The sequence below is a fragment of the Stomoxys calcitrans genome, chromosome 5, assembly GCF_963082655.1.
Source record: "Stomoxys calcitrans chromosome 5, idStoCalc2.1, whole genome shotgun sequence".
Classification (NCBI taxonomy): Eukaryota; Metazoa; Arthropoda; class Insecta; order Diptera; family Muscidae; genus Stomoxys; species Stomoxys calcitrans.
In genome coordinates this window covers 146,104,279-146,130,784 of record NC_081556.1, presented here as the reverse complement: position 1 = coordinate 146,130,784, position 26,506 = coordinate 146,104,279, and the positions used below count along the sequence as shown (strand labels likewise).

General features: G+C 39.3%; 4 protein-coding genes across 4 annotated transcripts in view; 2 read left to right on the top strand and 2 right to left on the bottom strand.

Moving 5' to 3' along the window:
• LOC106082653 (uncharacterized) overlaps positions 1 to 13,694 on the top strand; it is a 60,687-nt gene extending 46,993 nt beyond the window's left edge. The window contains 5 exon segments of the mRNA XM_059370200.1: positions 1,408 to 2,743; positions 6,578 to 6,977; positions 8,305 to 8,621; positions 8,680 to 8,776; positions 13,339 to 13,694. Of these exon segments, the coding sequence (XP_059226183.1) occupies positions 1,408 to 2,743; positions 6,578 to 6,977; positions 8,305 to 8,621; positions 8,680 to 8,776; positions 13,339 to 13,536 (2,348 nt within the window). The 3' untranslated portion in view covers positions 13,537 to 13,694.
• Positions 13,695 to 14,084: 390 nt separating this feature from the next.
• On the bottom strand, positions 14,085 to 22,088 carry LOC106082654 (inhibitor of Bruton tyrosine kinase). The gene is made up of 9 exons (XM_013245296.2): positions 21,829 to 22,088; positions 21,507 to 21,766; positions 20,269 to 20,486; positions 19,832 to 20,199; positions 19,638 to 19,765; positions 19,429 to 19,572; positions 18,759 to 19,366; positions 18,575 to 18,698; positions 14,085 to 16,128 (listed from the first exon to the last, which is right to left on the bottom strand). Exons 1-9 carry the CDS (start codon positions 21,994 to 21,996, stop codon positions 14,451 to 14,453), a joined length of 3,696 nt encoding a protein of 1,231 aa, XP_013100750.2. The 5' UTR covers positions 21,997 to 22,088; the 3' UTR covers positions 14,085 to 14,450.
• Positions 22,089 to 22,415: 327 nt separating this feature from the next.
• On the top strand, positions 22,416 to 24,411 carry LOC106082643 (E3 SUMO-protein ligase NSE2). The gene is made up of 2 exons (XM_013245271.2): positions 22,416 to 22,624; positions 23,882 to 24,411. The coding sequence occupies exons 1-2, from the start codon at positions 22,537 to 22,539 to the stop codon at positions 24,409 to 24,411; spliced, it is 618 nt and encodes a 205-aa protein (XP_013100725.2). The 5' UTR covers positions 22,416 to 22,536.
• On the bottom strand, positions 24,335 to 25,377 carry LOC106082642 (mediator of RNA polymerase II transcription subunit 29). The gene has a single exon (XM_013245270.2). It carries the CDS (start codon positions 25,303 to 25,305, stop codon positions 24,622 to 24,624), a length of 684 nt encoding a protein of 227 aa, XP_013100724.1. The 5' UTR covers positions 25,306 to 25,377; the 3' UTR covers positions 24,335 to 24,621.
• Between the last annotated feature and the right edge of the window lie 1,129 nt (positions 25,378 to 26,506).

The following is a 26,506-nucleotide window of genomic DNA, read 5'->3' as shown; positions in this document are numbered from 1 at the left end:
AAATTACTTTACCACTATTCCTGATAGAAACGATTGGACCTACGATATCCCTGGTAACAGATATTACATATACTTCTATACGGATGGTTTCAAACTAAACGACCAGTTGGGCTTTTGGGATGTATTCTAAAGATCTAGAACTGGTCATATCGAAGAGGTTACCCGACCACTGCAGTGTGTATCAAGTATAGATCCTTGCAATTAAGGAAGTATAATGTCATTGGCATAAATATCTTCTCAGACAGCCAGGTAGCCCTTACATCCCTGGAGCACGTATTTCTGAACACAAAAACCGCCCTCGACTGTCGCAGATCTCTCAACGAGATGGCTGAACAGTTCAAAATTCAACTGTTCTGGGTGCCGGACCACAGAGATATTCCAGGGAATTCTAAAGCAGATGAGCTTGCGAGACTAGGAACTACCTTACACACTCCAGGGACACTGGAATCTGTGGGTATGCCTCTAGCGACATGTAAGCTAAGTTTTCAAGACCAGGCCCGAAGGGCAGCGAATGATAGATGATCACAAAGAGGGGGCTGTGAGCATTCCAAAACTATGTCGCCTCATTTAGACTTGAAGAGGTCTACTTTGCAGTCATTGGCTAAAAGTTTTCTGAAAAAATCGTGAACTCTAGAATAAATTTACTTATTTCATAAATACATTTTGCGAAATCAAAAATAACTTTTAAAATATTTTTAGATGAATTTATTTGTGAAATTTAGGTAATTGTTACTACAATATAGTAAATTAATTTTAAATTAAAAAAAAATATAATATCATCTAGAATTAATTCATGGAAATTAAACCTTTTTACTAAAATTTTGCAATTTTTCATAAAATAAAGTAAAAACTTATAAAATTGAAAAATTCCAAAATTTCATAAATTTGTAACAAATATCAGGCGATAAATTTTAAATTTATTCATAAAATGTTATTGATAATTGATAAAATTCAAGAATTCACTCTCAAAAATTATGGATTTATTCCTAAAATTTAAAAAAATTTCATAAACTGTATGAATTTATTCCTAAAATTTGCAAAAAATTTTGCAATTTTTCATAAAATAAAGTAAAAACTAATAAAATTTAAAAATTCCAAAATTTTATAAATTTATAACAAATATCAGGCGATAAATTTTAAATTTATTCATAAAATGTATGGATTTATTGATAAAATTCAATAATTCAGTCTCAAAATTTATGGATTCATACCTAAGATTTAAAAATGCCTTTTCATAAACTGTATGAATTTATTCCTAAAAATTAGGACATTTTTTATGAAATTCCCCAAAATTATAATTTCGCTCTCTCAGTCTAGCAATGAAGTTCCACTAATCAATAAAAATTTACCTAAATGTTAAGAATCGTTTCAAATACCTCAATAAATTTTTCCCATCCCCCCTTTCAGGTCAATGCTTGAACTTTAATTGTGCCTGGGTCCTAGTGCTTATGCTGCGACATACCTTAACCTATTTACGATCTCGTGGCCTCTCTACCTATTTGCCCGTGGACAATCACATCTATCTGCACAAACTAACGGGCATTGTGATATCCGTCTTCAGTTTGATACACACCGTCATGCATCTCTTTAATTTCTCCATTATAGTGGTAAATGATCCAAAAATCAATGCCGGTCATTATACCATAGGAGAGTGGTTGCTAACCGATCGTCCTGGATTATTTGGTCTAATACCAGGTTGCGCCAATCCCACAGGCATGGCTCTCTTCATAATTTTATTGATTATGTTCATATGTTCGCAGCCATTTGTGAGACGTAAAGGCTCCTTTGAGGTATTCTATTGGACTCATTTATTGTACATACCCTTCTGGATATTGGTGTTGTTCCATGGTCCAAACTTTTGGAAATGGTTTCTTGTGCCGGGCATTATCTACATTGTGGAAAGAGTTTTGCGCTTCGTCTGGATGCGTGGAGATCATGGAAAGACCTATATCAGTTCTGGCCTCTTACTGCCCTCGAAGGTCATACATTTGGTTATTAAACGGCCCTATAACTTTAATTTCCGCCCTGGTGATTATGTGTTTGTGAACATTCCTGTCATAGCCAATTATGAATGGCATCCTTTTACCATAAGTTCTGCACCTGAGCAGGAGGACTATATGTGGCTGCATATACGCACTGTGGGCGAATGGACAAATCGTTTGTATCGTTATTTTGAAAAAGAGCAACAGAGGCTACACAAGGGCGACGTAATTGCCCACAAACAGGCCATACCCACCTCAAGTCTTTTGCAAATTAGTGAAGAGAATACTCGTATCGCATCTTCAACTCCTCAAACCGATTTCTTGGCCCAGAATCTTGCCAAGATGCAGCACAGTTCCAGCTATGATTCCGGCATGGTGACTAAGGCCATGCAGGAAATGCAAATATCCCCTCTCAGACCTCCCCGCCATAACTATGCCCCCTCGAAATTGGCCACCGAAAGTATAAGTGCTAGTCATGTGGAAATGATGTCTCAGCCCACCAGCAGCAGTGATCGTATACGTAGCATTAAAAAATCTCTTCAAAGAACCTTCTCACGCAAAGACCAAGCTCCGAAAGAGAAGCGTCTGTCGGGTCATTCCAATGATGGTTTTATGTCGGATGAATATGATGTGGGCGGAACCACAGAGTTGGGCAAACGAAGAAAGTTGAAAAAGTTTATGCTGGAAAAACCGCCGCTGGAGAAAAGTATATCGCTGCCGGATATAGGAGTGAAGACGAAGAAACGAGAACGTACTAAGGCGTAAGTATAAAAATTCAAAGAATAATGTAGAAATTTCACATATGTATAACTAAGTGTGGGCTTATATAACTCATCTATTGAAATTTTATCGAAATCATATAAAAAGCGCTTTAATATTTAGAGAGGTTAGGTTAGGAGGGCAAGCGACTAGCGACCTCGTTTACTAGCCACTTCAAGCCTACGCCTTATTCGTGCTGTCATTATAGAAGGCGTCCACACTACCAAGAATCCCACACAGTGGAGGTCTCACTTATTCCCTAGCAACATTTGCGGCAATCAGCGATAGATTCCTGGCCAACTCGTCTGCCGCTTTGTTTCCCGCCATTGATGGCCTGGGACCCAGCAGAGCCTGACAGCCTTTCCCATTATTCCAAGTTTTGACCTCACGCGACCCGACGCTAGAGCCTTTAGAGCCGCCTGACTCTCCACGTATATCGTGACAGTATAATCGGGCCACCGCTTCCGCGTCGACATTGCTTACACTGTCTTCAGGATCGCAAAAACCCATGCCTGAAAGACGCTGCTACTTCTAACCAGTTTTGACCTCATGCGGCCCGACGCTAGAGCCTTTAGAGCCGCCTGACTGTCCACGTATATCGTGGCAGTATAATCGGGCCACCGCTTCCGCGTCGACATTGCTTCCACTGTCTTCAGGATCGCGAAAACCCCTGCCTGAAAGACGCTGCACTCGTCCAGATGTCTTTAAGAGTCCCTGATTTCACGGAATTGAATGAAGTCATGCCCCAGTGCCCCCATCCAATTTAAATCCCCCAGTGTATACAGAGGGTGACGAGAAGGGTGAGGTGCCTCCAACCCAGAGATTCCTTTTCGGTAAAACGACTGCCAACCCATCAACAAGGAAGGACTCCCCTGTTATATAATCAGTCGCGGATAATCTCTAGGGCACTTTTTCCTGCCCTAGAGATTACCACTCTGGAGATCGCCACTTTGCGAAGATCATAATTTTCTAGAGCTTTGTTCCACACTAGACAATCATAGGTAAAAATTGGCCGAACAACCGCTGTAAACATCCAGTGCACCGTTTGCGGCCTTAGGCCCCAAATCCTTTATATCGAGTTACGACAGGTGTCAGCGCAATCAGTCCCCTTTAGACTCTTTCATCGATTTTCACCTTCAAATTAGTTTCTGGCTAAGAATCACGCTCAAGTGCATGACCACCGGTGAGAGCCGTAGCTCCACCTGGTGAAAGGGATCAATTAGTCTTTCTTGGGATTTATGAAAAGCCCGTTGGCCCTCGTCCATCAGGACAGCTTCCTTAAAGCTCCATCAGGACAGCTTCCTTAAATAGAAGATCTTTAACTTCTCCCTTTCGAAATACCTCAGAATTCCATTGATCACCAAAAGCCACAATAGAGGAGATAGAACTCTTCCTCCTAAATCCGAAATAGTAGCGAGGAAACGGCCATCCATCGTGATGACGACGCACAGTGTTGGCTCTTCATACGTTCGTTGGACATAAATAGTTAGAGTTAAAATAGAGCTCTAAAATTTTGCACAGATGTATATTTAAGTGTCATATAGAAACAAATTAGGTATGGTCCAAATCGGTCTATATTCTCTCATATAAATGGATCTCCCGATTTGACTTCGTGAGCTTCTGGAGGTCGCAATTTCTATCCGAATTGACTGAAATTTGGCATCATAACCTCTGTTATGAGCCTCAGCAACTATCACAAGTATGGAACAAATTGGCCTATAACCTGATACAGCTCCCATCTTCCTTATCGAGCCCTCTACCAGGAATTCATTGATACTTCGGCCTTTCAGCATCATATCAACCCAATTTACCCAAAGAGGGGGACCTTCATATCCACCAGAGTTTAAACTCCAACTTCAGGTTTTTAAAAGCCCCATCTAGCTCAAGAAGTCGGCCACACCCAAATTCCCCACGATGTAGCCAAGAGAACTATCAACCGGCCTACCGTGTACGCATGCTGATAGCCGCATACTAGTGAAGGGTCGAGAAGATCCCCTAATACATGTCAATTAGTCTCTCCAAAGTCTTAAAAATTAAGGATAAGAGACTTAATGGCCTGTAGTCCACTTTTAATCTTCCGCCACCCAGTGGGTACAAAGCCGACTAAGATGCAGCTCTTAAAAATCACTTTGGGGGGTCGTATGACAATCGGTGCTGCCCTTTGCAGCATAGCAGGCAGTATGCCATCTGATCCCGTTGACTTAGAGGGTTCAAACGAATTCATCACCTAGACTATGTTCCCCTCCCTTATCAGGTCCCCAACCACGGGCAGTGACTCGGTACTATGTTGAGCCTTCAAAAGTTTTCAAATGAGGGATAATAGGCTTATTTCCGTGTAGTCCACTCTAATCTCCCGCCACCCAGTCGATACATAGCCCAGCAAAATATAGCTTTGAAAAATCATCTCAAGGAGTCGTATGACAATCTGTGCTTCTGGTGCAGCATGGCAGGCAGTACGCTATTCAACCTCGTTGACTTGTAGGATAGTTGTGAGCACCGCACAGGCCGGAATATTAAGGTCCCATCTGCGTGGTGTTCATTGCTGTCACGAGAAGTTTAGCTGCGAGCTACCGGGCGCGTCCACAGGTTGCGGATAGTGAAATACTCCATATGGAGTAGCTGCAATCGGCAGTCGCGGACAATCAGCGGTATCGAGTGGAGAATCTTGGTGAGAGGCGGGGCGGCACCGGCTCTTGCACAAATACTGAGTGCCTATGTTGCTCGATATGGCAAGGCGAGTTATTGGCGCCTTTAAATAACCAATGGCCACCCAGTACCCGCGGCGATCGGTCCTTTGTACCGGAACGAACTTGCTTACCTACAGGAGCTTGGATCGCCACCTCCTCATGAAAATGTGGCTACAACATAGGATTCAAACGAATTTACCACCTAGACTATTTTCCTCTCCATTACCATGCCCTAACTAAGTCAAATGGACATCAATACCATCCGGGTTAATTGACGAACCGGCCACGACCGAGTACCCGTGACTTTGAGTTGTGTTAGGCCTCTCGACATCCTTGTTCAATACGGCCCAGATCGGTCCAGATTTAGATATAGCTGCCGTATAGACCGATCTCTTGATTTGGGGTCTTAGGCCCATAAATGGCGCATTTATTGTCCGATTTCGCTGACATTTGGGACGGTCAGTTATGTAAGATTTCTCGGCATCCTTATTTAATTTGTCCCAGATCGGCCTAGATATATTCAAACCTAGACCGATCTTTCATATAGACCATTCTCTCGATTTAAATTCTTGGGCCAATAAAAGACACATTTATAGTCCGATTTTGCAGAAATTTGATAAAGCGAGTTGAGTTAAGCTCCTCGACATCCCTGTTCAATACGACCTAGATCGGTCCAGATTTGGATATATCTATCATATATACCGATCTACTAATTTAAGGTTTTAGACCCATAAAAGGTGAATTAACCGATTATGCTGAAATTAGACACAATGAGTTGCGTTAGGCCCTTCGATATTTGTACCGAGTATGGTTGAGATCGGTCTTTATTTCGACATTACTGCCATATAGACCCATCTCTCAATTTAAGTCTTCAGCCCATAACAGGAGTATTTATAGTCCGATTTCGCTGAAAGTTGATACGATTAAAACGTGAATTTTTTAAATGATGAATGTTATAGAATGAGTTGTGTTAGACCCTCACATAGCATTCTGCTATGGGTTCATAAATGATGCATTTTTCACTGTATTATGACGAAAGGTTTTTAATACATATATCCGAGTTAATGGGTATCCAAAGTTCGGCCCGGCCGAACTAAATGCCTTTTTACTTGTTGCACTTTTTATGTTTAAATTGATTTATTTTTACAGCCTACGCACCTTGGGTCGCTCCGAATCGGAACGATCTTTCGATGAAACTCGCGTAAGACGGGCACGATTACACAGTCTGGGTTTGGCCTATATGAGTCCTCAAAATAAATCGCTGGCTCAAAGTTTCCGATATATGCGCAATAAGCCTACCATAATTGCCTTTAAAACTCCCAGTATTGAAGAAAGTCAACCAGAATATAGTACGGATCAAACGGACTCGGTGCATACCTATAATGCTATACAGGCCGAAGAAGGAAGAGTGCCAACAGGAGGTATATTTTTAACCTCTCTCAAAAAGGTATGAGATGAACTTAATGATTTTAACTGTTTTTCAGATAAATCTCAAAATAATGAAACTAATGATGACAAACCCGAAATTGTGGTTTCCAAACCCTTGGAGGTAAGATCCCCATGTACACTGCCAATAATATACACTGAACCCGAAATTTTTTTCATTTTAAAATAGCCAAATAAAATTGTAAAATTTTTGGCAAAGCACAAAAGAAGAGTAATCAAAATTAAAACTAACTTTTTTGGGACTTCTAGTAGTTGCATATACCAGTAAATGTATAGAGAGATGCTGATTTAGTCACCTTGTTAGAAATGTTTGAATACATCAATCTGTAACTTTAGAAATTATATATTGGGTTGCCCAAAAAGTAATTGCGGATTTTTCAAATAGTCGGCGTTGACAAATTTTTTCACAGCTTGTTACTCTGTAATTGCATTCTTTCTTCTGTCAGTTATCAGCTGTTACTTTTAGCTTGCTTTAGAAAAAAAGTGTAAAAAAAAGTATATTTGATTAAAGTTTATTCTAAGTTTTATTAAAAATGCATGTACTTTCTTTTAAAAAATCCGCAATTACTTTTTGGGCAACCCAATATATCTTCTTGTCTGGATTTTAAAGTCCATCGAGAGTCCAGACCTGTCTGTCCGCTCGTCCGTCTGTCGAAATCACGATACCGAATAAAACAAACCGCTTGGATAGGCATTAGTGAAGTCAGCAGCCCATGCTGGGGGGGAGGGGCTAAAACTCTTGAAATAGCAATATTGTCAAAAACATGGTGATTTTTAAAATTCTGGTGAGGGACGCCGATTCCCCGTATCTCAAGAAGTTTGAGTCCTATGATACAAGAAGTATGCATATGGGATCCAACAAACATACCAAATTCCGCTAGATAGGTTCATAAGTCGATATAGTCTCCATATAACCCCTTCAACGGTCTGTTTTTTTTTTTTTTTTTTCAAAATAATCCTCATATAAACCCAACCAATAGTGATTTTTTTTTTATCAAAAACCTTGTTAGTGGATATCTAGAGTTCGGCCCGGTCGAACTAAGCTTGATTTGTAGACATTTTTTAGGTCTCTCTATACATTTGCTGGCCTATATCAATGGTACTACATAACATTTCATATACTTTAGGATCACACCCACAACTATCAGAAAGCAACAACGAACACAACAACTACAAATAACCGTTTGGGACGTTTTAGACGTCCCACATTTTTGCGCTCATTATCAACCTCCATTAAAAATCGAGGAAGTAGTGGCAGTTTACCCGCCAATGGAACAACTAACTCTGGTGGCAAGGTTACACTTGATGCAGGAGTTTTAGAGGTTTGGGTCTTTTTTCTTAATTTTTTTTTACAGTGAATCACAAAAAGACCCCAACCTTAGAGTTTTATTTTTTGGTTCTTTTCTTTCCAACTACCTCGCCCAATATAGATATTCATTGATGGACCCTATGGAGCACCCTCTTCACATATATTTATGGCCCAACATGCGGTGTTAATTGGTACAGGCATTGGTGTTACTCCCTTCGCTTCGATTTTGCAATCTATTATGCATCGCTATTGGAAGGCAAGACATTCATGTCCTCGTTGCCTATACGAGTGGGCCAGTGATATACCCAAGACGGTGATGAATTTACGCAAAGTGGACTTCTTTTGGATAAATCGTGATCAGAGATCATTTGAATGGTTTGTCAATCTGCTATCGCAATTGGAAATTGAACAGGCCGAATTGGGTGGTGCCATGGAGAGGTAAGAAAGTGCGCATACCCCATAGAGGTAACAATTTTGATTTCTAACTTTGTTTTAGATTTTTGGATATGCATATGTATATAACCAGTGCCTTGCAGAGAACGGATATGAAGGCTGTGGGCCTACAACTGGCCTTAGATTTGCTGCACGAAAAGGTAGGTAGAAAAAAAATTAACTACTTGACCTAAACCCTAGCATCTTTGCAACTGGGAAAATATTTATGCCACCTACATTAGGTCTGAGATAGAATATAACTGTCATGTATAAGCGGGGACTGCAAGGAGTATAAAGGCGGGGACTAAAAGGGATATATAGTCCGAAACCCGGATGACCGGGTTCAGAGAAGAGCGATGGTGTTGATCGACAATGGTATCTTACTCTTCCCTTGTTTCCCTTGAGCATCGTCGGAAGCATGGTAGCATGGTGCTGTTTTATCGATACTATCATAGTGTTTGCTTTACAGAGATACGTTTTCTCATTCCTGAAGAAAGGAGGTTCACCAGGGACACAAGATTTTATAGGAACGTACACCAATTTGTGATCGATTGGCCAGTTAACCGAACCATGCATTACGTCGAAAATTAGTTTTTCGTAAAATTCGTAATGTACGTCGTGAACCGCGTGATGGACTTAGGATATCAAAAAAAATGCTGTTCCTTTTGACTGTCTGCTCCTTAGTTGGGTATTGGAGGACTTATGTGTATGAGGCCACCGTAGCGCAGAGGTTAGCATGTCCGCCTATGAAGCTGAAGGCCCGAGTTCGAATCCTGGCGAGACTATCAGAAAAAACATTTTTTAGCGATGGTTTTACCCTTCTAAAGCTGACAACATTTGTGAGGTACTATGCCAAGTAAAAACTTCTCTCCAAAGATGTGTCGCACTGCGGCATGCCATTCGGACTCGGCTATAAAAAGGAGGCACCTTATCATAGAGCTTAAACTTGAATCGGACTGCACTCATTGAGAATTTAGTCCCTGTTCCTTAGTTCAGCGCATAACCACCGCTGAAACATTTTCTGATGTTCCTACCAAGATTCGAACCCAGGCGTTCAGCGTCATAGGCGGACATGCCAACCTCTGCGCTACGATGGCCATCAAAGACTCCCGTCTATAAACTTAGTTAATACGAAGACTTTCGGGTCGAAGCAGTTCGAGTTAAGGGCGTGGGATACGAACAATGAAACGGTCGGTAGGAGCAGGAAAATCCTATGAGGAGATCCGGATCGTGAGAAGACGAAGCTATTACTGAGAGGATGTAAGCATGCGATCAGTACAGCTTTCGGTATCATAATGTGACACATTGTACTACGAGCGCACTTATGCAGAATAGGGGCTGCAAGTGATAGCATGTTCAGGGAATGTGGGAAATATGATAAGACGCTGGAGCATTTCTTCCTCGGCTTTCGCGAATAAAAGACACCGGCACTTAGGTGGGGCCAAAATACAACCTCAAATCAACTTAGGGGCGTGGAATGGAGAACAATTGGGGATTTTGTAAGTAGCACAGACTTCCTGAGTTGGATTTTTTTAGGTTGCTCTCTCCAGTATTAGGAGCGCACAACAAGCCGATCACTGACTTAGGTTTATGTGCATAGTGTCACCGGGCAGATTAATATCCGCACCCTCTGTCCAACCTAACCTTCAATTTAAAAACAAATCTAATTTGTATTGAAGTAAGGTAACATGTATGCAAATCACCCCGAACGCCTGAGTACGACGCCTGAACATTTCTCAAAGAATTCTCATTCTTCAACCGGATTCCGATTGAGAACGTTTCTCAACATTGATCCGAAAATCTACTCGCGATTGTGGCATTAATCATACGCACCACGTTACCTAGAAGAATTCTGCTCCGAGTCCACCGCAGCGAAGAGGTTAGCATGTGCGCCTATGACGCTGAACTCCTGGATTCGAATCTTAGCGAGAACATCAGACAAATTTTAAGCGGCGTTTATCCCCTCCTAATGCTGGCGACATTTGGATGTACTGAACCATTTGGTATAGCAGCCATGTAAAAACTTCTCCACTGTGGCACGCCGGGTCTAACAAAACTAACTGTGTTAAATCGGGTAAAAATATCGACTTTTATGGGTCTAAGACCTTAAATCGGAGCATTGGTACGGTAGCTATATCCAAATAAAGCCCGATCTAGACCCTACTCTGTGATATCGGCATATCGAAGGGGTTTACGCAAATTGATGTGCCAAATTTCACCAAAATAGAGTAAATAAGTAAAAGCGAACTAAGTAAATGCGAACTAAGTTCGAGCCGAATCTTATACACCCATCACCATGGACCGCGTTTATCAAGTTCTTTGCCCGGTATCTCTTTATAGGCAAACAAATGATAATGTATAAGAATTGCTATACTATTGGAGGTATATAAGGTTATGGTATGTTCTGGACCATACTTGGTTTAAATGTTGGTGATCATAGTAGAAGTCAAAGAGCAAAATTTCAGCCACATCGGATAAGAATTGCGCCCTGTAGGGGCTCAAGAAATCGGGAGATCGTTTTATATGGGCCGATTCAGACCATATTTGGCACGCATGTTTACGGTCATAGAGGAGTTTGTTGTTCAAAATTTAAGCCAAATTGGAAAAGAATTGCCCCTCTAGAGACTCAAGAACTATAATGGGGTTATCGGTTTATATGGAAACTATTGCATATCAGGTTATAAAGCGATTTAGACCATACTTAAGATAGTTAATGGAAGTCAAAACAAAAAACCTCGTGCAAAATGTCAGCCAAATCGGAAAAGAATTGAGATCGGCTATATCAAAACGAGGACTGATATAGCCCATTTAGAATCCCAACCGATAAACACTAATGAGATCTATACCAAATTTAGAAGAGATATTAGAGGAGCTAATATAGCCCGTTAGTACAAATTTCAAATTGAGGCAAAATGAGCCTTCTGTGTCCTTAAGAATGTTAATCGAGAATCGTTATGGCTCCCATAGGTAGCCATAACGAAAACCGGACTACATGTACCATTATTGGACCTCTTCATAGAAAACTTGACACAGATATAGAAGAGCTATAAAAGCAAGACGTTCCAACATAGAACAGAGCCCGGCCGTGATTCGAACCTGGGCACACGGAGCAACAGCGAGAGCCGTTGCCGTTGTCTAGCATACGAAGCCATCAATACAACTTGCGAAAGATGCACAGAAGTATGTGTACCACTGAAGTAGTGCAATTGGCATAGAAAAAAAGTCTGCCATTACACAAAAACACATGCATTGGGAAAAAGTACAGCTAATAGACAAGGTTATCGAGCGTGGTTAATGTGGTAATTGTATCATGGATGCGTTTTCGCAATTAATACGATTCAAATACATTATACCAACGCACGGCCCTTAAAGCCATTACCCCTAATATGGTTGAAAAGTTTTCTAATCAAAGTCTAAACGTGTCCCATAGTGGTTGGTGTGTGTTGCTTTCTTTGGCTTTCCTTTTCCATTTGCAATCTCCGATCATTGAGCTCGTCTCGAAAGAGAAACAACCAAAAAAAGAATATATTTTTATACCCACCACCGAAGGACGGGGGTATATTAATTTTGTCATTCCGTTTGCAACACATCGAAATATCAATTTCCGACCCTATGAAGTATATATATTCTTGATCAGCGTAAAAATCTAAGACGATCTAGCCTTGTCCGTCCGTCTGTCTGTTGAAATCACGCTACAGTCTTTAAAAATAGAGATATTGAGGTGAAATTTTCTTTTTTTGTCCATAAGCAGGTTGAGTTCGAAGATGAGCTATATCGGACTATATCTTCATATAGCCTCCGAATAAGGGTCTTAGGCCCATAAAAGCCACATTTATTATCCAAAATTGCTGCAATTTGGGACAGTGAGTTGTGATAGGCCCTTCGACATCCTTGGTCAATTTGGCCCGATCGGTAGACCGATCTACCGATTTAGGGTCTTAGGCCCATAAAGGCCACATTTATTATACGATTTGGCTGAAATTAAGGAAAGTGAGTTAAATTAACCCCGTCGACATTATTCTTCAATTTGGCTCAGATCGGTCCAGATTTGGACATAGCTGCCATATAAACCGATCTCCCGATTTAAGGTTTTGGAGCCATAAAAGACGCATTTATTGTCCGATTTAGCCGAAATTTGGGACAGTGAATAGTGTTAGGCTCTTCGACATTGTTTTGTATCTTGGTTCAAATCGTACCAGATTTGGATATAGCTGCCATAAAGAGCGATCCCTCGATTTAAGGTTCTGGGCCCATAAAGACGCACTTATTATCCGATTTCGCCGAAATTTGGGACAGTGAGTTGTGTTAGGCTCTTCGACATTTTTTGTAACTTGGCTCAAGTCGGTCAAGATTAGCTGCCATATAGACGCAAATCTCGATTTAAAGTCTTGGTCCCAAAAAGGCGCATTTATAATCCGATTTCATTGAAATTTGAAACTGTGACTTATGTCAGTGTCTTATATGGTTCAGATCACTGTTTACTTGTTTTTTACCCATATGGGGACTAAATCAAAATATGGACTAGCATATGAGTACCATTTTTGATACAAAAGGGAGAATTACAATCCACTTTACCAAAAAATGTCTTGTGTAACTCCCACCCTCTGATGCTGGGTACAACAAATCCCTTTTCCCTAATTGCTGTTTTTGTGGTTGATTCTCACCACTTTGTTGATGCAAATTTTTTTTTTCTTTTTATTTCTTTTTACTTCTTTTTTTGCAGGGTAAACGTGATCTTATCACAGGTTTGAAGACTCGCACTAATGCTGGTCGTCCGAATTGGGATAAAGTATTCAAACAGCTACAGGCCCAAAAGAAGGGTAAAGTCACGGTATTCTATTGTGGACCTCCGCAGTTGGCTAAGACTTTGCGAGTTAAATGTGATCAGTATGGTTTTGCATTCCGTAAAGAATGTTTCTAAAATATGTATTTTAATAGGATACTCGTTGTTGTAGTAAAATAATAATAAAAATATATAAGTAAAAAATATATACTGTGAATAATAAAGATTTGGCTATAAAAAAATATTATTCAAAAATTGCGGTAAAGGGTATAACAAATCTTATAAAATATAGTAAAACAAAATTAAAAAAAAATATGTATGTATGAATCTACTTAGATTTTAATTTCTTCTTTCGTTAATAATTTATTTTTAATTGTATGAATTTGTTGTAAGTATAATTGTATGTATTTACTTAATTAATTAATTTTGTTGAAAACTGTTTTTTGTTGACCTATCTTGTTAAAATTAAAAAAATAATAAAAACGACTTAAAAAATCATTATTTACCTAAGCCGATATGAAAAAAGCTGATGTCATTGTGTGTTTGTTATACATTTCAGTAATGTAATAGTAGTCTGTCTGTGATGCTGGTCTACAGCGATTTTAAAATCTATCAAAAAAATGCTTGTTGTCGAATATAGTGAAAATATTTTATCTCATCAAAAAATTTAAGAAACACTGCTTGAGCGTACAGCTCAAAAACTTTAAAAAAGTTTTTGCACATTAAAAAATTAAACAAAAGCTGTCTTATGAGCTTGTTCAAATTATAAATCTACAAGTCAAAACCATAGATTGAACGAAATTGAGTATATCCCTCATATTGGAACTTTTGCTTGTTTCTTTCAATTTAAGAGGAATATAAAATAAGTGAACAACATTTAGCAAGGACACTCAAGAAATGTCATTCGAAAAACTTAAAAAAAATAATTTCTTCTCTTCCTCTGCTAAATTTAAGTATCACCCAAAGCTAAGAGAGCCCTATTTAATAATGCAAAATATTTAGGTGGTTACTTAAAAAATAATTTTACCTTCTTTCTCCTTGATGGCTTCCTCTCAATTCCTTTGCCATATGGCAAAATTTATGGTATTCGCCACTGGCTTTCGTTGTATTGTTATGATCTCGTCAACCACATTGTCGACATTGTAAAACTCCTTCAATTCAGCTATGGCCTGTTCTTCAATTTGTGTTAAGGCCAACGATTTATTGCGCACCCGCTCATAATACTCTTTTTGACGTTTTTCTTCGGCCAAAATTTGTGTGAAACTATTGTTTGAGGTTGAGGGAGAGGTAGCTGAGGCTGCCTTGGTGTTATTACTTCTCATCATATTGGCAAATGAGGTGGGATCTTGAGAGCTGCCAGTGGGTGCATCAAAATCCAAGGCAAGATTGGTAGGCGATTGTAGCCCAGCTGCCGGTACTACACCCCAGGCATTTTGGGGAACAGCTATAGGCTTAGTTTCATTGTTGGTAGCGGGAGCCCTCCAGGAAGTCATATTTGAACTTTCTGACGACAAACGTTTACGCTGCTTTTGTGATAGCTTCTCTCTGGGCGAAGTGGCCAAATCGGCTAGATTAAAATTGTAGACCGCCTTAGCGGCTGAACCTGGCGTAGAGGGGGTATTGTCAAAATCTTTCTCGGGAGTGCTGGCCTTAATAGGGCTAGTTGGCATTGTATCCCCCGTTTTATTTAGCGTGATAAATGCATTGCTGGTAGTTGAGGTTTCTTTTTTGAGTATTTCATTGGTTTTTACGGCAGTCTCCGCTGGAGCTAGCTTTTTCTTCTGATCCTTTTTATCCACCACCTTCATCCAGGATTTAGCTTCCGATTGCAGTTTTTGTGCTGCCGCTTCAGCGTCTTTAACGGCTTGCGACTTCTCCACATTCTTTTCCTTTTCCTTATTTTCCGTTATATTCATAGTTTCCATCATTGAGGTTATGGCCTCGCGCTCATATTGTCTAGTACTGCTGTGTTTGGTTTTACCATCTACCTTAGATTTGGATTTATTCAAGGATTTATACTTCAATTGCTCTTCTTCGACCATGCGATAGAACAGGTCAACTTGGAAGTCATCCACAAAACTCAATAGACATTCATCATCTACAGCCTCGGAATTCGGCGTAATCATACGATAGTCAAAAACATCTTTAAACACGCCGCGGTAGTGGTTATTGATGCATTTAATAGCCTCTGGTTCACAATTATACAGGCTCTTTTGTAGCAACACTCGAGCCAGATTCTGGCATATGAAATCCAAACAACCCTTTTTCATAATCTCACAGTTGTACATAGTGGCAAATTCCAACATATCACCACATTTCCTCACCGATATTTTGTCCAAGAGTAAATTCTCACATACCTTACGTAGCCTCTCAATGAAAAATTGATCACAGAACACAATCATGTTGTAGAGAAATGTTTCCCGATGCTGTTGTTTGCGAAAATGCTCCACGTCCAAACTATACAGAAACTCCACAATGGCCAACATATACTCATAGGGTACAGTGGTTAAATTGATGGTTGTCTGTTCGGCCCAGGTGTGGGTGAACATCATTTCAAAATATTCTAGGCGGGCAACTAGAACACATTTATGGGCAGGTAGTTCAATGTTATTCTCACATATAATGCGAATGTCATAGAGGTTGGGAAAATCGGTTAGTTTCAGGCGATTAAAGCGATACTTGGACTTGTCCACAATATGGGGTAAGTAAAACGGACGTTGTTGTAAATAGCTGGAAGAAGAAAACAAATAAAAAAAAATGTTGTATGAACAAATTCATGAAAATGAAAATTCAATTTGAACGAAATTTTGAGTAAAAATTAAATTTCAATGAATTTTTTTTTTAAATAAAGTTTTTTAAGGAAGTATGTTGAAGGACCTAGCACAACTCACTGTTCCAAATTTCGGCGAAATCGGACAATAATTGCGCCTTTTATGGAACCAAGACCTTAAATCGAGAGATCGGTCTATATGGCAGCTATATCCATATTTAGACCGATCTGAGCCAAATTAAAAAAGAATGGTAAGGGACCTAACTCACCTCATTGTTCCAAATTTCGGCGAAATCGGACAATAAATGCGCCTTTTATGGGCCCAATGACTTTAAATCTAAAGATCGGTTTATATGACTGCTATATTCAAATTTTGACCGATCTGAGCCAAATTACAGAAATAACACAACTCGACGTCCCAAATTTGCGCCTTTTATGTCCCAAGACCTTAAATCGAGAGATCGGTCTATATGGCAACTACATCCAAATCTGGACCGATCTGGGCCATATTGCAGAAAGATATCGAAGGCCCTAACATAACTCACTGTCCCAAATTTTGGCGACATCGGATAATAAATATGCCTTTTATTGGTCCAAAACTTTAAATCGAGAGATCCGTCTATATGGCAGCTATATCCAAAACTGAACCGATCTGGACCAAATTGCAGAAAGATGTGGAAGGACAACTCACTGTCCCAAATTTTGGCAAAATCGGTCACTAAATGCGCCTTTTATGGCCCAAAACCTTAAACCGAGAGGTCGGCCTATATGGCAGCAAATCTGGACCGATCTGGGCCAAATTGAAGAAGGATGTCGACTGGCTTAACTCAACTCACTGTCATAAATTTCAGCAAAACCGATAATAAATGTAGATTTTATGGACCTAAAACCAGAACCGATCTAGGCCAAATTGAAGAAGGATGTCGACTGGTCTTACACAACTCACTGTCCCAAATTTCAGGAAAATCGGATAATAAATGTAGATTTTATGGACCTAAAACCAGAACCGATCTAGGTCAAATTGAAGAAGGATGTCGACTGGTCTAACACAACTGACTGTCCCAAATTTCAGGAAAATCGGATAATAAATGTGGCTTTTTTGGGCCTAGGACCCTTAATCGGCGAATCGGTCTATATTCCTGAAATTTCAACAGTTCAACAGTTGATATCTGAAGAAGGGAAGGAAGGGTCTCGTTTGACATAATTTTCAAAAACGCCAAATTTTGGAGATGGGTTATACGATTCAAGCGAATTTTTTTTTTGGCCTCTTACAGCCTAAAAATTAAAATTTTGTTTAGGGTGGAGTTCCGCCCCAGCCCCAAATTTGGAAAACAAAATTTTAATGTTTAGGTCTGTAAAACCTAAATTAAGTTAATTTCTTTTATAAATCGAATTTTGACGAAATTTTCTGTGGAAATTTGTTAAAGCTTTAATAAATAAATTTTGGAAAAAATTACTATGAAAATCAATTTTGACAAAAAAAAAATTTAAGGAAACAAATTTTGTCGTAATGAGCTTTGAAAAACAAATTTCGACGAAAATTTTTCTAAAAATCGAAATTTGACAAAATTTTCTATGAAAATCCATTTGTATACAATCGGATATGGCACGGCTGCAGACCGAAGAGTTCTCTGTTTCTATAGAAGAACTAAACAAACCTTTTAAAAGTTAGGCAGAACATGGGTTTAGGCTTTGTAATAGCATTTGACTGGTTTCCCAGATCGCGATTGGTTTGGTACCACCAAACTCATCAGTAGGATTTGTCAAATAAAGATATGTCCTCTGGGTTGAAACTATGCTCTTAAGATTATTTTCTTTTTCCAACCCAGCAAGAAAGAAAACAGCACCACCTCATATATGTCCACCATATAAAGACATCCAACTATTCAAACAAAACGCACTTTCCCAACTGCCACTCCAAACAATCGTCGCAACATATTGCAACCGACACTATTTACGGAGTGATTCATTCACACATTTTGCGCTTTATTTTTTCGGTCTTGAAATAATTCATACAATCGGATATGGACCCGTTGCAACCTGTAGGATTCTCTATCTTTATTACTAATAGAAAAATATAAAAACCTTATTTTTAAAAAATAATAGCAGAAAATGCAGCAATACATTGCCTGGTTTCCTAGATCGCGATTTCGTTTGGCACCACACCAAGCTCATCGGTAGGATCTGCCAAACTAGGCACACGCCTTTTTCTGCCTAACTTTTAAAGTAAAGTTTTTGGGTTCTATTTGTAAAAGAAACAGAAAACCCTACGGTCTGCAGCCGAACAATATACGATTGTACAGACATTTTTCTAAAAATCCAATTTTGACAAAAAATTTTCTATAAAAATTAAAATTTTGACTAAATTTGTAGTGTTTTCTAAAGATTTGCTTTTCGAGTACTTACTATTTCAAATAATTAGCCAAGTTATTGATATGAAATTGTTCCACAAAATTTAAAAAGATTTGACAAACTTCATCCAAATCGGAGGGGGCATCTGTGTGTAAACTTCTTTGTATATCTTCCAAATCTGAAATTATATTGAAATGAAGGACCGATAGAGAGATGGAAAGAGAAACTCTTTACATACCTTGTTCGTTAGGCAGGTAATTGGAATAAATAAATTTCAACATTATCTCAAACATTTTCCCCGTCAATAGTTGCATATTTAAATAGATATCCTTATCTTGATATGATGAAATCAACTCCTTTAAACCAGATGCTCTGGCATGTATTAGAAACTTATGCGCTGGAAACTTTTCACTATCCACATGAAAAACTATATCATGTATGGCATCATATTCCGACACATCATGATATAATTTCTTGAAAGTATATTCTTCAGGATTTAAGGCGGGTAATTTGAAATATTTCATGGAAGATTCTTGTAGGCAGGCAAATGAAGCAAAATCATCATCACAAAAGATGTCAACAGCACGATCGATTTGTAGGATATGTTGCAGATCAATGCGTATCATAAAATCTTTGGCCATTTCCGAAGAACGATAGTCACTGCGGGACCATATATTTCCCAAATCCTTGGATTGGCTGGAGGTCTCACTGTTGTTGTAGTATTGTGGCAATGGCACCTGTTGACATTTCCCTCTATAGACATCGCCTTGTGAGAGTATAAGCATTTGATTGCCTCTATAGAAAATTTTATCGATTTGCTTCAGACGAATAGGAGAAAAGGAACATCTGTAAAAGAAAAAAAATTTTTTTGAAAAATATTTTAAATGAATTTCCTAAAACTAACAGACCTGTAAAAGTTTTGTGTTAATTGATACCACAGGAAAACCACATTGGTTTGTGTTAACACCAATAGCTTAAGAGCACTAGCACTTCCTTTGTCTGATTTTGAGTTTTCACCTTCAACCACTGCTATGCTTTTCAGGGATTCATAGCTGCGGAAAGCAAGAAAATATTTAATATCCAAAACAAATGTGGTTATTTTTGATTTCTAACTTACTTGGGTGCTTTAATGACTTTCATTTTATAGTTATGAAATAATATGATGTTATTATCCTTTGTCACTACCACTGTGGCCGCATTGTTGGCTTCCACAAATTGTATGTTTGATTTGGGTGGCAATTTCATCTGTTTTTTATGATGATGAACACATTAATTATAAGTTGACTTCTTCAAACATATAACGATATTTACCATTTTTGGCACAGTAACATTTTTGGTGTTGGCATCAAAGCCCATTTGACCCGAATTAGTGCCCCACACAAAAATACATTTCTCCGAATAGGCCAATGAGTGCATATCTCTGGCTATGACTTTTTGCAAGCCCTCAGCTCCTTGGTCCCTTAAGGAGACCACTTCTTTGAAATTTAATAGTTTGCCTCCGGCATCACGTACCCCCAGTTGATGATCTTCATTGAGGCCGCAGGAAAAAACCAATGAACGATTTGTCAGCACCAATGAATGTTTACGCGAAACACTGATGCATGTAATCTCTTCACCGGCATTTTTTAAAGTAATTTTAACTCTTTTGGGAGTGCTTAAAGTGTTCTCATTGCCAATGCCTAAAAAGAAAATGGTTTTAGTTAACGAAATTGGTACATAAGTAAAAATTATTATTTTGTTATCATTACCCAAACGTCCACCCTTGCCATGACCCACCGTATAAAGATGAGATTTCTTATCCAAAAATAAGCTATGATAGGCTCCCAAAGCCACTGTTTGTATAGATATTTGCTCTTTGCGAAAAAAATCCAACATTTGGGGTACATGGTCTGTGCCTTGGTCATTGTTGACACCCAAGTTGTAGTTTTTATTGGAGCCCCATACCAGCAACTCATTATTAGGAGGTCTGAAATGGTAAGGGTTAGAAATTTGCGAAAAAATTGTGTTAGGGTTTTTATAATTGAAATTTAGGCTAAAATACAAAAATAAAAAAAAAAATATATTTTTTATACCCATTCCCACCTTACTTGGGTCCAAACCAGATTCAATATAAATCCCGGCACGGTATAACTATGAACACTACAATATTACACAGCCTGGAACTTTGAGATCCGACTTGTGTGCTGGTCATATGTAATTATCTCGAGAAGCTCAGTTGATAGCTACCGGGCGCTACCACAGGTTGCGGATAGTGGGTTGCTTTGTACACCTATTTGTTTGCTGGTCATATGTAGTTATCACGAGAAGCTCAGTTGATAGCTACCGGGCGCTACCACAGGTTGCGGATATTGGGATGCTTTGTATACGGAGTAGATGTAACTGCAGACGCGGACAATCAGCAATATCGAGGGGAGAGTCTCAGTGAGAGGCCGGGCGGCACCGGCTCTTGCTTAAATGCTGAATGTCTATGATGCTCGATATGACAAGGCGAGTTTTTTGGCGCCTTTAAATAACCAATGTCCATCACCTTCCCGCAGCTATCGGTCCTATCGACAGGAACGAACTTACTCATATTTAGGAAATTGACGAGGACGACGACGAGGTGGAGCTTCCTCCACATGTAATGTGGCTACAACATAAAGCCTTCTCTTTATTTATTTTTTTTTTTTTTTTTTCAGCCCCTAGAAACAGCAACTTTATACAATTTAGCCAAAATGTTGTCATTTTCCACTTCCACTATGACTTTCAACATCCATAGCATGTAGGGTTCGAATTGGTAACCATAACCTTTTGATCTTATCTCCAGATTTAACTTTTTTTTACCTCCAAACCGCGTAATTTCTAGCCTATTTGGCTGAAATTTTGCAAATTTTTAAAGGTTTTCCAGAGACCTAGAAACACCAATACCACACAGCCTGACTTTATTTTCATACTCCTGGGGACATGAGCTTATGTTAAGATATAAACAAAAACCTTGCCCACTTACACCGAATGTCTTTTGGGAAAATCGCCCAACCGGCAAACTTGCTGTAACGGCGAACGTGTATCCTCATCTAGTATATCCAGACTGGCACCATAGCGCAACAATAATACAGCACAATCAATGCAGCCATAAAATATTGCACGATGCAAAGGTGTACTGCCCGATTCAAAATCTCGGCCACTTATGATAGCGCCTTGATTCAATAACCATTCCAGTATATCATAACGATCCACCGATGCGGACATGTGAACAGCAGATCGACCCTAAATATTAAACAATAGTTTATTTATAGACAAACTATAACAATTTCACAACAAACACCTACCAAATCGTCCACAATATCGGCGAAATTGCAGCATGTCTTGGCCAAATAGGCAGATAGCTTCTCATCATTCATCGAACGTTTGGTCAATGCAGAGGTGATGGCATTACCATGGCTGCGCAAACGGCACTTGCTAGTGCAGTCATACTCATAGTTTTTTGGATTAAACATAGCCCAGGTAGGAGTATATTCAAGGATATTTGCTTAATTTTAAGAACTTGCTTACGGTGCAGGTGAATATGGTAAAGTGTTTGAACAAATATATGACAACAACAGCTGCCATCGTCAATTATAACAGCTGTTTGTTGTTGTTTGGTTATCGCTGGCCGGTCGCATAGTAATCGATATTTTATTTACAAAATGGCCCGGGAGAATATAGCAAATAGCTCATTTCTATATATTAATGTGTTGCTAAAGCTAAACAAAAAAGGATTATGATTTAAAATTGCCACCTACACATTAGCTCTCTATAATTTTTTTTACATTTTTAACTTTGTTATCGAATGTCAGCTGATATTTGTTTCGATGTTCTATGCCTCTAACGAGTGTGTAAAAGTGTATGTGAGGGTTGTGGGGGGGATGTGTAAGTGTGTAAACAGAAGAAGAAGAAGCAAAACAATTGCCGCCGCTTGCTTTAAAGAATTTCACAAATTCATTCACAAATAAAAGCTATTTCAAAATTTTGCGCAAACAGATAAGATATCTGCAAAAATGAATGTTCAATTAAAGACAGATTTGGAAAATGCTCGACAATGCTTATTGGAGACCTATCATTTGGCTTTAACTTATGGTGACCCAGGTAAGTGCTATATCTCTAGGAAAATGTCTAATTTTTTTTTTAAATTCCATGAACTAAGAATTCCACCATGCTGCATTCCGGCACGGGATAGTTGTGAGCACCACACAGGCTAGAACACTAAAGTCCGATCTGTGTGGTGTTCATTGCTGTCACGACAAGCCTAGCTGCGAGCTACCGGACGCGTCCACAGGTTGCGGAATGCTCCATCTGGATTACCTGTAACTGCAGTCGCGAATAATCTGCGGTATCGAGTGGAGAGTCTTAGTGAGAGGTCGGGTGGCACCGGCTCTTGCAAAAATACTGAGTGCCTACGATGCTCGATATGAAAAGGCGAGTTATTGGCGCCTTTAAATAACCAATGGCAGCCATGTTTCCGCGGCAATTGGTTTTTGGACCGGAACGAGCTTGGTCACCTACAGGAGCTTGACTAGGATCGCCACCTCCACATGAAATTGTTGTTACAACAACAACAACCATCCTGCATCATACCAGATTATCTGCAAAGGCAGTAGCTTTCATTATAGCGGTCTTGGTAACGTTGAATTCATTTCGGTTGCCCGGAAAATGTTTCCGTTGCCTTTTCAGTGCAACATGTTCATATTAAGGAATCCATTTTACAACTTGAAAAGGATGAAGAAGGATGAGTTCCGATTGTTCTGGGGCATTACTTCGAAACAGTCACCAGCTACGTCGCCAAAAGTCAATGGAGTCCTATCCATAAGCACTGATATGCATCTTGGAGTGGGTTAAGGACACCAGAAGCGCCCGCCAGACAATGGGCTTGTTATGCTTATGATCTTTTCTCTGGGGTTTGAGAGTGACTTTACAGTAGACCACATCTTAAGAAATATGGTACTAAAGGGTCATTAGGATGAGATTGACCACCCATTCTCATGTAGTTTATTTATACTGTAGGAACTGCAAATTTTACTAGCCCTATAGGCCTGGCAAGAAGTAGTTTTCAGCGGTGGTTATCCGTTCCTAATACTTGCAACATTTGTGTGGTACTATGCCATGTAAAAACATCTCCCCATAGAGGTGTCGCACTGCGGCACTCCGTTCGTATTCGACTATAAAAAGGAGGTCCCTCATTATTGAGTTATAAACTTGAATCGGACAGCACAGAAGTTTGCCACTGTTCCTTAATGAAATGTTTATGAATAAATTTGTATTACATAGGTCTTGGGAAACCTTTGTTTTACTTATCTTTCTTGGCAATACATTGACCAACTCTCTTTTTTCCCTCATTTCCCACAGAAACTCATAACACCGAAAAATACCTTGAATTGGCGGCCAAATTAAGTCAAATTAATGAAACTGCCAAACGTCACGATGAGGCATTAGAAGCAGCCAAAGAATCTCGTACCATTGATGATTTTGCTAAAGAATACAACAATCAAGTTAGTAAATTGGAAGCAAAGAAATACAATCCCAAAAATTCATCAGAATATAAGAGCTTTCGTGATCAAATAACACAAATGCAGAGTCTGCAAGACGGCGATGCGGGGCGCGTGGAATGTGATGAATTTGTTATGGAGAGTGAAATCAATGTTTTTGATCCTCTAACCAAACAAAGAATGAAAAATCCAGTACGCAATACTCAATGTGGTCACCATTATGAGAAGAGCCATATTCTGGAAGCCATACAGATCAATAAACGTTTAAGATGTCCCGTGGCAGGATGTGGTAATAAAAACTTTGTTGAACAAAAACATTTGAAAGATGATAATTTATTCAAAGTACGCTTACAAAAGATAGCTGAGCAAGAAGCCGCTGAAGAAGACTGAGCTCAAGCTTAACACTACAAAAACATTTAGGATATACTTTTTTAAATCTTATACAGTCTAAGCTACATCTGAAAAACTTGTTTTTTTTCATTATTTCTTATAAAATATATATATTTATGTATGTACGTTAAGTAACCATGAATTGTTCTTTCCTTTATTATTTTTAAAAATATTGGCTCAAAGAATTTCTCAATCCATGTCAAATCATCATCAATCGGCTTGTGATATATTCTGCGAGGCACTAATGAGAGTATCACGCAAATCTTTGGTAGATTGTACATGTACACGCACCGTATTCAAGAATGTGGGATATGGCATGGGTCCCGAGGGATTTTCTTGCAAATAAGGTTCAGTTCTCAAAGCGGTGACAGCGCCTGGAAGATATTTTTGTGCCGAAGAGAATTGTTGCATGCATTGTATGGCTGTTTTGAGATTCATTTCAATTTGATCACAATATGCATAGAATTCCTCCAAGTATTTATCAAAGCGTGCCGAATTCACCATTGTGTCTCGCTTGAGATTGTCTGCCATATTATTTTGCTGCAAAGTGAATGCCGCACCACGGAAGGTCATTAGTAGAGATTCACGCATGGGCATATATAAACTTTTGACTTTGGAAATATTGTCAATTTTCTCGGCTTGTTGTTGCTGCTGCTGCTGTTGTTGTTGTTGCTGCTGAGCTTGATTTTGGGACATTTGTTGCTGCTGTTGTTGTTGTTGTTGCTGCTGCTGCTGTTGGGAGACCATTTGTTGGGGCTGTTGTGGTGATGATTGCATGAGTGGCGATTGCTGCATCATGGCATTGGGTGGAACACCAACAGGACCACCTTGTCCAACGGCTCCCATTTGTTGTTGCTGTTGTGGCATGGCGTGCATATTCATGTTGGGATTCATATTTACGATTTTATTTGCTCTCAAATAAGTTGAATTAGATTCCTGGACCTTGTTTTTCTCCGTTGTTGTATTGTTAATAGATGGGGAAAATTAGAGATGACAGTTTATGTTTGAATTTATCGATAACTTGCACAGATGTCATATATCGTTGGTGATGCCAGATCAACAAAAAACCTCGAAAGTAAAAAAAATTTGTTGAAAAAGAATTTTAAACTATCAAACAGTTAAGCTATTAAAAAGCCAAAAATAATCGTATTATTTATATTTGTTAAAGTGTAAGAAGACGTTTGTTAAGAAAATGTGATTGGTGTTGTAGCAGTTTATTTGGAGATGGGGAGAAGTCTGTGCACAAGAATGATCATGGGTTGATTGTGGATCGACAAACAAAATATCTTTGGTGCGGTTGCTACAAAGGGCATGCTGTCATCGGACTAATGACCTTGCTGCGTCTCCGGTAAGTACATGTGCAATTAACGTTTCCACACCAATATCTGGAGCGTTATGGATTGGGCATGTAATGTTGTAATCACATATTTGCATGTGGAGGTAGCGATCTTTGTCAAGCTAAGCTCGCCGAGGAAACATGATGGACATTGGTTATTTTGGAAAATATATTGGTCAGGCCTAGGTAGCGCAGAGGTTAGCATGTCCGCCTATGACGCTGAACGCCTGGGTTCGAATCATGGCGAGACCATCAGAAAAAAAAATATGAGGTACTATGCCATTTAAAACTTCTCGGACTCGGCTATAAAAAGGAGGTCCCTTACCATTGAGATTAAAACTTGAATTGGACTGCACTCTTTGAAATGTGAGAAGTTTGCCCCTGTTCCTTAGTGGCAAATTTGAATTTGCAATTTTGGTTAGTATTCAGGAAAGATCCGTTGCGCCAGTCGTCTCTCTTAAATTCTCCACTTGATGTCGCTGATTGTCCACGACTGCAATTGCAGCTACTCCATATATCTACGGAGCATCACACTAACGCAATCTGTGAAGGCGCCCGTCAGCTCTTAGCTGAGCTTATCATGATAAGGATGAACACCACATAAATCGGAGCTCAATGTTTCAAACTGTGTATTGCCCATTTTTATCCTGTGTCCTGCTGTTGTTGTTGTGGCATATGTTGTACACTAAGGAGACAGCACTTGCCAGTGAAGGACACCATCGGGTCAATTCGACAAGTACAGCCGGTTGCCATGCGATT